Genomic DNA, 12,339 nt, shown 5'->3' with positions numbered 1-12,339 from the left:
TCATCTCTTTGTACTTTAATTTGGCTAATTTCTACCAATCTTTTATCAAGCTTACTGATTCTTTCTTTTGCTGTGTCAAATCTACTGACAAACTCATCAAAGATATTTTTCATCTCTTTTACCATGCTTTTTATTTTTTACATTTCCATTTGACTCTTTATAATATTATTGATTGTATCTAGTAAAGTCAAATTCAGTCTACTTTCAAAATACTCAGACCTTTTACTAAACTGTTTTTAAGATGTTCTCTGCTGTCTTTTTTTTTTTTTTTTTTAAGCAATTTTTCTCTGATAATACCTAGGTGCAAAATAATTTTTAACCTTAGTTTTTATTCATAAGATATATTGTTGTTTTTCACCAGGTCTGGTCATCAGCTTCTCAAATATTGCTTCTTATTTATTCTGTCCTTTGTTCTCCTTCTGGGACTCAAAATACATGGATCTTTTCCCTTCCCACACTATCACTTGTGTTTCCTGCCCTCTTTCTGTATATCTCATCCTTTTGTCTCTCCATGCTTTATTGTCAATATTTTCTTCTTACCTATATTGCAATTCATTACATTCCTTCAGTTTTATCACATTTGCTGTTTAACCAATTCATTAATTTGTGTTCTAATATTTGTTTCTTTTTTTCAAATCTATTTTTAATAACTTCCAGTTCTTTGCTAAAATTTTCAGTCTTGTCTCTTATCTCCCTGTTTATGCAAACAGTTGGTTTAAAGTCTGATAATTGTTTGAAGTCTGATAGCACAGACATTGGCAGCCACCATAGCTGTTTCTATTTTCCATTATTTCCATTGGTCTCATTCGTGTTGTCTTATTTCCTTGTATGCCTAGTTATTTTTACTGTGGGCGAAATACTGTACTTAAAATTGTTATAGGAGTAGCCTGATGCCTGGGATAATTTTGTATATTCATATATTCTTCCAAACATATATATTTATGTTTGAAAAGCTTCTAGGATCCCCACTAATGATCCAAGATTATTTTAATCCAAACTGGGCTACAGTTTCTGCCAGAGCTATCCTACTTTCACTTCCCTCTTAGTCCTCAAATCAAGGGATAGCATGTCTACCTTGGTTGACCTGAATTCCAGTGTTTTCTCCTCAGCCCAGTAATGTGTTCCTCTACCTCCTAGTCCCTCTACTACCTCTTGCTGAGTTAGGAAATGTGTCAAGAGGACTAGTAGCCCTAGAATACTGGGCCCAACTCTTGGATTTCCACCTCCTCCCAGATCTCAGCTCTGTGATTTTTTATTTTCTTGTTAGTTCTCCAGGGTCTTTTAGCAGTTTTTTTTTTTTTTTAAATGTTTGGTTTTATTTTGTTTAGCTTTTCTCATTGTCCTTAGGGAAAAGATGAGAAAGATGAGTCCACATTATTTAATCCATCAATCCATCATTACTCTTTTGCAGGAATTTGTGGGTTTTTGTTGTTGTTGTTGTTTGTTGTTTTTTTTTTTCTTTTTGGCTCTGGGCTCTCTAGATTTTTATTTCTTTTAAGTTTTGTGGTCTCTTGTTTTAAAGTGTTCTGCCACCAAAGCGCCTCTATTTCTAACAGTTTATTCACCCAAACAGCTCTTGCTAGTTACTCAATTGAATTTGCTTAAATTAAGTGAACATATAAATTTCCCTGTATATGTTATACTATCTCCGTTATAAGAACTTTTAAATTTTTTTCTATGATCATCAAGCTGCGCAATAGATCTTCTGAACTTACTACTTCTATCTAACTAAAATTTTGTATCTTTGGAACAACATCTTCCCAACTTCCTCCTCTTTAAAAACTTCCAAAATTCTTTACTATATGCCCGGAATAGTCTTCTCTCTGCCTTGACACCTTCAAATCTCAGCTCAATATTTATTGACAAAGCTTTCCAAACTTCCTTGATTTCAGTATAGCAACTGTATATCTTACTGCAGGAATTTGAGTGTGCCAAATAAATAATTTTACTTCATTTTCTTCACATCTAATTTAATTTGATTTTAACATGATTTTCCATGTTGCTAGAAAATTCACCTTTCATTTATTTGTTGGATGGGGCTCAGGAAATTTTTTCCCTGTTGTCTAAATTGGTACAAAAATCCTGACACTTCTGTCTGGGAAATGGAGATATAATTTACATATGTCTTTAGTTCATCGTAGTCACCTTAATAACCTTATTGTTCAGGCTCACATGTTCACTAGAAGTCAAATATTTCCAAGCCCTCCATGCCAGGCTTGCAAATAGAAATCACTGACAAGACTGGATTCCTGATACTTCATATGCGGCTTCTTTAAGGCACCCCACAGGTCCTGTTATCTCCCCAAATAGCTGCTAAATATCTAGCTATGGTTTCCTGTTATTTGAGGTATGTACTAACTTCTATCCCCTTTCCATTCTGGATGAATCTCTTTCCTTGGTGACATTCTTCTATATTCTTTCCCCAGCAAAAATTTCTCAATGAATTTAGACCATTAGAGAGAAAAAAAAAAAAAAAACAAGAAAGAAATAAGAAAAAGGCTGCCTTCAGGATCATTCTGGACTTGGCCTTGCACACAACCCTCCTCTTAGGCAAGAGATAGCAAGCATCTGGTTATCTTCTGGAAGAGAAGGAATAAGGCAGCAAAACCAATTCACAAAATAATATGTCAATAAATTATCAAGCCAGAAGTTTAAGTCCCTCAGTTGTTCATTTTTAAAGCATACCTAATACCTGTATTTTTGTAGCACCGATCACTGTTTCTATTTGAAATTTATGCATCATTATTTTATTAATACCAGTGTCCTTAACTCCATAATATGACCTCCTTGATAGCAGACATCTTGACTAGTTTTGATTATTTAAAAGCTAACATCACATCTGGCGATAATATACATTCAATAAGCCTTTGTTGAATTAATGAATCAGTGAATGAATAATTAAGTAAAGTGTATTCTACAAGCTCTCTCCATTAAAAAGGACCTAAAATTAAATGTTTTGCTTCCTTTCAGCTGTCTCCTATATATAATCTGGTTCCAGTGAAAATGAAAAATGCACATCTAAAGAAACAAAACTTGGAAAGAGCCATTGAAGACTATATCAATGAATTTAGTGTAAGAAAATGCCACTCATGCCAAAATGGAGGTACAGCAATTCTAATGGATGGAAAGTGTTTGTGTACCTGCCCATTCAAATTTGAGGGAATTGCCTGTGAAATCAGTAAACAAAAAATTTCTGAAGGTGAGGACAATTTATTTGATGTGGTTAAAGACAAAAATATGTACTTTGGGGTTATTTAATTTGAAAACTAGCTCTTGAATTATTTTGTACTAAATCTCTAGATTATTTATATAAACAGAGGATAAAGATTGAGTGAATAGTGAAAATGGGTAAATCAGCCTTTATGTGTCATTTAATATATTCTACTTGTATATATTAAAATAGAATTATAAATAAATAAATTATAATTATGGTATTACTCTTTTTTTTTTTTTTTTTTTTGAGGTGGCGTCTCGCTCTGTCGCCCGACTGGAGTGCAGTGGCCAGATCTCAGCTCACTGCAAGCTCCGCCTCCCGGGCTTACGCCATTCTCCTGCCTCAGCCTCCCGAGTAGCTGGGACTACAGGCGCCCGCCACCTCGCCCGGCTAGTTTTTGTATTTTTAGTAGAGATGGGGTTTCACCGTGTTAGCCAGGATGGTCTCGATCTCCTGACCTCGTGATCCGCCCATCTCGGCCTCCCAAAGTGCTGGGATTACAGGCTTGAGCCACCGCGCCCGGCCTGTATCACTCTTTAATTATAAAAATATTCTTATGTAAGGTTTACAGAAATATAACAAGCATCCAGGTATTCACTATCTAGAATTGATGAATGTTAATACATATATATCATATATACTTTATATAAATGTATATATTATATACTGTGCATATATATGCGTTTATGTGTAAAGACATAGACATATATACTTCAAAACCTTTTTTAAGAAGCAACAATAATACATCCAATTAATTACTTTGTACCACATCCCCGCCCCCTCCAAGAAATTCTGTTGCCTTTTCTCTCTTCTATTGCTCAGATACAATCATTTTCACTAAGTTTGTATGTATCTTTCCAGTTCATATTTTGGTGCTTGTACTAAATAGGTACCAATAAAAAATATGTGATATTGTTTTGTATGTTTTTAAATTTATATCAATGATATTCACTAGATTTTTATTTTGCATTTTTAACTGTATTGGTGTTTTTAAAAACTGAGATTCTGTATTGTATTTTAAAGTTAATTCTAAGGAAATGTATTGTTTTACTTTTAAAAATATTTGTATTATGAATGTAAAGGGTATATGTGAAGGTTTGTTACAAGGATATATTGCATAACGTTAAGCTTTGGGCCTCTGGTGTACGTATCACCCAAATAGTGGACATTGTACCCAATAGGTAATTTTTCAACCCTCATCCGCCTCCCATCCTCGCCATTTTTGGAGTCCCCACTGTCTATTATTTCCTTCTTATGTCCGTACATACCCATTGTTTAGCTCCCACTTATAAGCGAGAACATGTGGTATTTGATTTTCTATTTCTGGGTTATTTCACCTAGGGTAATGACCTCCCGCTCCGTCCCTGTTGCTCCAAAAGACATGATTTCATTCTCTTTTATGGATGAGTAATATTCTGTGGTGCATATGTACCACATTTTCTTTATCTAATCATCAATTGATGGACATGAAAGTTGATTCCATGACTTTGCTATTGTAAATAGTGCAGCAGTAAACATATCTGTGCAGGTGTCTTTTTCATATAAAGATTTATTTTCCTCTGGGTAGATACCCAGTAGTGGGACTGTTGAGTTGACTGGTAGTCCTATTTTTAATTTTTTGAGAAATCATCTCTATTCTCTTACCATATACAAAAATTAACTTGAGATAGATTAAAGACTTACATGTAAGATCTGAAACTATAAAAATCCTAGAGGAAAATCTAGGAAAAACTCTTCTGGACATTGGCCTAGACAAATAATTTATAATTAAGACCTCAAAAGCAAATGCAATAAAAACAATAATAGACAAATAGGACTCAATTAAACTATTTTACTTCTTACAAGTAAACATGACTTTAGCCATGTTTCTAATACTAAGAGTTTAGGCTTAGTCTTTCATTCTGGTGGAATTATTCAGACTCCTAATATATAAGTGAGATCTTAGTCCAAGTGTTAATATCACAAGATTAGCTAGTAAGATCAACTTTCTATGGCAATCATTGTTTGAACAAATACAGTTTCCTGCAACAAAATTCCAAAACAATTATGTAGCTTCCTAAAGCAAAGATTCACAGCCTCGTTTATCATTCAACCATACTTTCATCTCTTGCAATACAAATTTTTAATATTTTAAGAATTGTTTACACTTCTTAGCAAATGGCTTAGAAACTCGATATGGTGACAAAATATGTAAGTTAGAATTTATTTTAAATTTTAGAATAATTGACTTATAAATGTATGCTAACTCTGTCTCTCATTTGTCTAAAGTCTCATCTAGTGTTTGCATTCCAAAGAAACATTCTTACTCTCCAAAAATTTATACTACTTGGTACTTGGAACTTCTATTTTCTACCTATTTCTCTCTATGTAGAATATTCTGCTGATTTCTCTGTGATTTCTTTAGTTCTATCTTCTAATTTTCCAATTCTTTTATTCAACTATGTATAGTCTATCCATTTGCTGACCTATTGAGATTATTTTAAAATTATTTTTCTAAAATTTTGATTTGGTTATTTTTCAATTTTCTTTTGTCTTGTTTTTTCCTCTTGTCTACCTTTATGTCTTTCAACATGTTAAATATATCTTCATGGAATTCTTTCAAATTGTTCCAGTATATATAGTTTCTGCAGTGCAATTCTCTGCTAAATCTACCAATTCATTCTCACGGTACATTATTCATTCTTCAGTACTTAGTGATTTTTTATTACAGGTTTAGTTTTTGGTGGGAATTATTTCCTGTGGAAACTCTATCTTCCCCGGATAATGAATGTGTTCCTAGGGTTAGTTTGTTTCTTAGGAGGTCCCATCATTTTCATCAGACTTGCACTAGATTTTTATGTAAATTTCTTGGTTCAGGTTCCATATGTTGTATTTCATGATAACGAATATCAAGGTCCCTTCCCCAATATATAAAATTATCTTAGATCACTAGGCATTGTTTGGTTGACGTTTCAAACCTGACCCAGGATGGCCCACCAGCTTCTTGCTGAGACATTAGACATTTTCTTGCTGAATTTCTCCTTAAGGTAGATCTTTCAAGCATCCATTTTGACATAGAATGTTCTAGTTTCTAATTTATACTAGCCTACTCCCATGATGAGATTGAAAACCGTAATACATCATCTTTCTTTTTCTATACCATTTACTTAGCCTGAAACGCTTCCAACTTTCTCTCCCTCAACTAACCGAACCTCCTTCTCCCTTATTCCTTGTGTGTGTTTCTACTCCTAGACCAGTGGTTCTCAACCAGGTTGGTCATTGGATTCATCTGGTTCACTTCCTTAAAGGAAAAAAAAAAAGAAACAAAACAAAATGGATGTCTATCCTAAGCCAATTAAACAGAAGTAGCTATGGTAGATCCTACCTGGGCATGGGTTTTTTGTTTTCTGAATTAAAAAAAAAAAAAAATCTACTGGTTATTCTAATCTTTAGCCAGGGTTAAAAACCTCTATTCTCAACCCAGGCCAATTTGCATATCTTTGATGAAACCTTTTCCCATTTCTCCAGGAATCAGTTCTCTATCCGTGCTCCCTGAGAACTTTCCCTCTGTTTTTCCAGCACTAATCACATTGACTCTCTGTATACAAGATAAATAGCCCTTTCTAGTATGAGAATGTGCCTTATGCCTTAAACCACATTCTATTCCCAGCACCTAGACAGTATGGCACAATGTGGTGCAACAGGATAAGAAGGTGAAAAAGTGGATGGGTGGATGGACCAAAAGTAAAATCCTATTGATGATTAAGATTTGATACTCGTTTGTTTTCTCTAGGATTGCCAGCCCTGGACTTCCCCCACGAAAAATAGAACTGTTGGCTTCTCTGAGCTCCAGTGGAAGAAAAGAACACTAGGACCTTCAGATCCTACCCCTGAAGATAATCTTAGCTGCCAAATAAATAGCAATATGCTTTATGAAAATCCTACCAACCTCTGAAGTCTCCTCTCTTAGGTCTATAATTTTTTTAAAAATTTTTCTTTCTTAAACTCCTATGATGTTTCCATTTTTTATTCCCTAATGAGGGCTCAACAGTGAAATATGCCAGAACTGCTTTCTCCCACAGACAATGCCAATCTCTTCTAAAAAAACAAAATTAAATTAAAACAGAATGTTGGTTTAAAAAACTCAAAGTAATTGTCAAACTGCTTTGTATGGTTAACATATTCTACCAAGTCCATGACCACACGTCTGTACCATGCAATTTAACTCTTATTTACATTGTTATGTTTGGTTTGGTTATTTGCTTAGGTGTGCATACATTCATTCAGCAAATACTGAACACCAGCCACCTGCACAGCAGTTGCTTTTACTAGTCTTAACTCTACCATTTATATCTATGTGTCCAAGGGGGAAAATGTGTTATATTTGTAACCAAAAACTACTAGTTTACCAGAGGCTGGAAGGGTAGTGGGGAAGGGAGATAAAGAGGAGATGGTTAATACAAAAATCCAGTTAGATGAAAGGAATAATATATACAGTGTTCAGCAGCACAATAGAGTGGCTATAAACTATTAGCTTAAATTATGTGAAATTGCCTCTATTTGATCATATTTTACAAGAAAAAAACATCAATTTTATATAGTCCAACTTAATACCTAGGCTTATGAGTTGTATAAGGTAAGGTTACCTACCTGAGAAGCTGATTAACATTGGTTGTGCAATCTTATCCATTAGAGAACATGGTACTTAGGGTCTGAGACCTTTTGAAAAGGTCTGAAAACTCTTTAAGAAAAGGAAAGTAAGAAAGAAAAGAGGAAAAACATATCAAAATTAAAAAATGCAAAATCAAATTTAATAAATGCTTAGACATCAGCATGTGTCATGTTAACTTTATTGTTACTATTAATACACATTTCACACTTTTATAAATAAATTATATTACTTTTTCTCACTTGGCAGAAATTCTCAAGAATGCATTTGATTGCTGGGAGATAACAGTAACTAAATTACCTACATGCAAATAATAATAAATAAGGCAAAGTTTTTAAAAATAATTTTCAAAATTATTTTTAAATAGCAAATAAAAAGATTACTGGATGTGGGATGTATTTTAATATGTTAGGTATGATATGGAGATCATGCTGATAAATGTACCCTGATCCTTAAGAGTCTTGCATTTGCCCTGGGAGCTCCAGAGAAATCCTGTCCCTTGCCCTTCAAAACACTGTGTGAATTAGAGAGGAGTAAGATTTGTTAAATGTATATAAATACTGAACTCTGTTCTTGAACAAGCCACTATTGAGAGAGTTTTTGATGGAGAGCATCTGGCTTAAGGCTGTTATTAGAGCAACACCTGAGAATTCCTTCCACCCTTAGGAATTACGAATGCCAAACAATAAAAGAGCTGAGCCTCGACCAGACCCCCCTAGGGCTAGCTTAATGATTTATCAGAGTCCTTTCTAGGGTAATGAATAGCAGGAACAGCCCAGGTTCACACTTGATGGAGAGTCCTCCAACTTCTTGCCAAAGGTGGTATAGCTGATGATAGAGCATCTCCAGCAGGGAGCACCATTGAGACACCAGAAACTGCTCAGCAGTAATCAACACAGAGCAGAAAGTCTCCAGGCTTCAACTAAGGGAGAATCTCTAGAAACCGGGAAAGATGAGGACCTACTAGGCCTAGCATGGGTCATCGTGGACTGTTGTTTGGAGAGAGCAGATGTAGCTTAGTTGCCCACGTGGAGTGCATTATAGGTGCCCCCTACCCCACATGCTCTCTGAGGGGGTGCACCACCAATTCAAGGAAAGGGACAGGTGAAGACAACAGCCCTGTGAAGTCCAGGACAGAAAGTTGAATCATTATACTAAATCACTATCAAAAAAAGAGAAGTGGGATGGGTATTTATGTTCACTAGGGCCTGATGGATAAAGGAAGCTCAGAGTCTTGCTACATTTTTACACTTTTCCCTTTTTATACTCAAAATTCACTTATGCATTCTACTGATCACAGAGTAGACAGTCAACATACACCTGTTGTCTAATGTTTGATGTGTGAGTCACAGCATTCTCACCCTGGCTTTATACAATTGTCTCCCCTGCAAGGCCTTTTGATGGTTTTATAGGACCCAGCAATAGCGTCTCCTAAATTCATCTCCCAATATTTACTTATGAAAACAGCCCCAAATGGTAGATGATATGGTCTGGCTCTGTGTTGCCACCTAAATCTCATGTCAAATTGTAATCCCCACGTGTCGAAGGAGAGACCTGGTGAGAGGTGATTGGATCATAGGGGCAGTTTCCCCCATGCTTTCCTTGTGATAGGTGAGTCAGTTCTCACAAGAACTGATCAAAGGCTAGTTTGGTTTTTTTCCTTAATGAAACAATTTGTATACACACACACATAATTCACAGGACAGTCAAATATCTGTCCTATGACAGATATTTGGCCCCCACCCTTTGCTCTTCCACCCCCAACTCATGCCCATTACCTACCATTATGCTAAGAGCAGCAAAATGGCCCAAGAAAAGGGGAAGGCATGGCTACTTAACAATGGGCAAGTTACTAAACCCCTAAGCCCTAAAATATGCTCAGGGATAATAATATCTCTTTCATAGAATTGTTAGGTTGATTTACTGAGATCATTCATACTGTAACCGAATGGAAATGCAATAAATAGTAATAATGGCTATTACTATTATTAGAAGGCAGGACTATTAGTCAAAAATCTTCAAAGCGTAACTCTAACATTTGTGATATTAGATACATCAGTGTATTTTCCAACTTTTTTGGCCTAATCCTCTGTTGGGACAAAAACTGGGATTGAAGAAAGGAAGGAAGGAAAGGCAGAGACAGAGACAGAGAGAAGAAAGAAAAAAGGAAAGAAAGAAGAAAAAAAATAAAAGAAAAAAGAGAAAGAAAGAAAGAAAAAAGAAAGAAAGGAAGGATGGAAGGAAGGAAGGAGAAAAAATGAAAAATAGATCCACTTTTGATGTGGGACCTTTTCTTTATTTTATTCATTAAAGAGCAAATCATCATTTAACAAAATGACAAAAACAATAAGCAACCCCATGAGAGTGTGTATCAGTTAAATCTTGTCTTGGAGACCCATTGAGGCAAAGGGATTATGGCTTAGATTCTGCTTCTGTGAAACATACGCGAGGAAAAAAGAGGTGAGAAATCATGAAAAGAAAACAGCAGGACCCAATAGACCCACAGAGTTCATGCATTCTCAAGACCCGAAAAGAGGGTGTGATACAAATAATGGACAAAATTAGAAAAAACAAAAGCAAGGTAATATATAACCTAGAATTCTTCTTTAAGCTTTGTTCTTTGTCTCTTTGCTCTCCAGGTTAACTGGTTTGACAAAAAAAAAAAAAAAAAAAAAAAAAAAAAAAAAAAAAAAAAAAAAACTCCTTAAGTGAAGTCTACATTAATGTTTTCATTATCCTGTTTCAGTAGATTATTTTTACAGTAGTAAACATTCACCTGGGATTGGGTTTAAATTGTAAAGACAAATGCTCCCTTCTTTTCTTGAGTTTCAATACAATCTACTCATCCCATTAAAATGTGGTGGAAACTCTCCTTTTAATCAAAAGTAAGTTGATTAATAAGCCATTTCTTCCAGAGCACTGATGTTCTGAAGAGTTAAGACTGCCTTTCATTAAAAGTAGAAAGTACAGGAGTGAAAAAGTTCGCTTTGTTTTTAAAACAAAAAGTGAAAGAGAAATAACCCAAATCAAGGAAGTCCCCACTTCCTCCTGCATAGCCTTCTTAAGCATGCGTGTTCTTATTCTGCTTTTTCCTGCTACTTCCCAGTTGCTATTTCATATCTAGCCAAACAGGGAGACTGAATTTCCTTGAATTTTTATGAATCTGCTTGTAAGTTTGCTTTAATTTCATGATCAAAGAGCAGCACCGTAGTGACCATCTCTTAGTAGCTGGCAATATTTTAGCCAAAGTTTCCCTTACAGCTTCCCATAAATGATGGGCTTCAAGGAAGGTTGTACATGCAGAATCAGTGTACAAAACAAACATTACTTCCATCTGAGGAACTCATGAGCCAAAAAAAAAAGAAAGAAAAAGTGTTTTTAAAAAAGCTGACCTAGGACCTCAGAGTGAGAAAAGGAAGTATGAAAATTAATTCTCATTGGAGCAGTTTCCTATCTATTTGAGGAGCCAAACCTAATACACCCAATACAATTAGAGAACCATAAAGGGCAAACATATTAAAAGAGCTTAATTTTGTAGTGTGGCCTGCAGGCTTCCAGAAAAAGGGGGAGATCAGTGAGCTAGCAGCAGAGAAGTCTCCCTGGAAAAGGTGAGATTTGACATTCCTCTGTTCTATCTCAGGGGTCTTAGCCAGGCACATTAGTGTTGGGCATGTAGAGCAGATGGCTACTTGTTTCTTGTCTAAAATGTTAGACATTCAGGTTATAAAAAAGAAAATGTATCAGAGTTTATAACTATTTCTAACCTTCTATGCTAACAATTTTAACCATACTTCTTTTAAAGCCTAATACCTGTAATCCCAGCACTTTGGGAGGCCAATGCGGGTGGATCATGAGGTCAGGAGTTCAAGACCAGCCTGGCCAAGATGGTGAAACCCCATCTCTACTGAAAATACAAAAATTAGCCAGGTGTGGTAGCATGTACCTGTAATCTCAGTTACTCAGGAAGCTGAGGCAGGAGAATTGCTTGAACCTGGGGGGCAGAGGTTGCAGTGAGCTGAGATCGTGCCACTGTACTCTAGCCTGGGGGACAGAGCAAGACTCCGTCTCAAAAAAAAAAAAAAAAAAAGGCCTAATAGATAAAACACTGACAATGCTTCTCAATAATGATCATTAATATTACTCAAATTTTATTAGTGCTCTCTCCTTTATCTACTTGCAAGTTGACTTTTAAAAATGCAGTTGGTTTTCCCTGGCCACCTCATGCTTCTAGACCTCACAGTCTCCACCTAGCCACCGCCTTCAGCGAGTACTGAAGGGGCAGACTCATTCATTGCACCACTGCCTGAACAAAAACTGTTTTCTAAAATAAAAATATATGAAAAGAGAGTGTATGCCCCAGCATTTAAAGAATTATAACTACTTTTGCATTCTCTAAGCTGCTTCTCCCTTCTACTAGCAGGAATAATTGCAATGCTCATACTGCGAAAACATAGGTTTACCATTTTTAGATGGTATC

General features: G+C 35.5%; 1 protein-coding gene across 1 annotated transcript in view; it reads left to right on the top strand.

Moving 5' to 3' along the window:
* The window catches only part of C9 (complement C9), an 87,247-nt gene extending 79,307 nt beyond the window's left edge, over positions 1-7,940 (top strand). The window contains exons 10-11 of the mRNA XM_033179435.1: positions 2,971-3,199; positions 6,987-7,940. Coding sequence (XP_033035326.1) covers positions 2,971-3,199; positions 6,987-7,021 — 264 coding nt within the window. The 3' untranslated portion in view covers positions 7,022-7,940. The remainder of the gene's footprint in view (positions 1-2,970; positions 3,200-6,986) is intronic.
* The last annotated feature ends 4,399 nt before the right edge of the window (positions 7,941-12,339 follow it).

This window comes from Trachypithecus francoisi, unplaced genomic scaffold (genome assembly GCF_009764315.1).
Source record: "Trachypithecus francoisi isolate TF-2019V2 unplaced genomic scaffold, Tfra_2.0 Lachesis_group2, whole genome shotgun sequence".
In the NCBI taxonomy this organism is placed as follows: domain Eukaryota; kingdom Metazoa; phylum Chordata; class Mammalia; order Primates; family Cercopithecidae; genus Trachypithecus; species Trachypithecus francoisi.
This window is presented reverse-complemented; position numbering and strand designations above follow the sequence as displayed.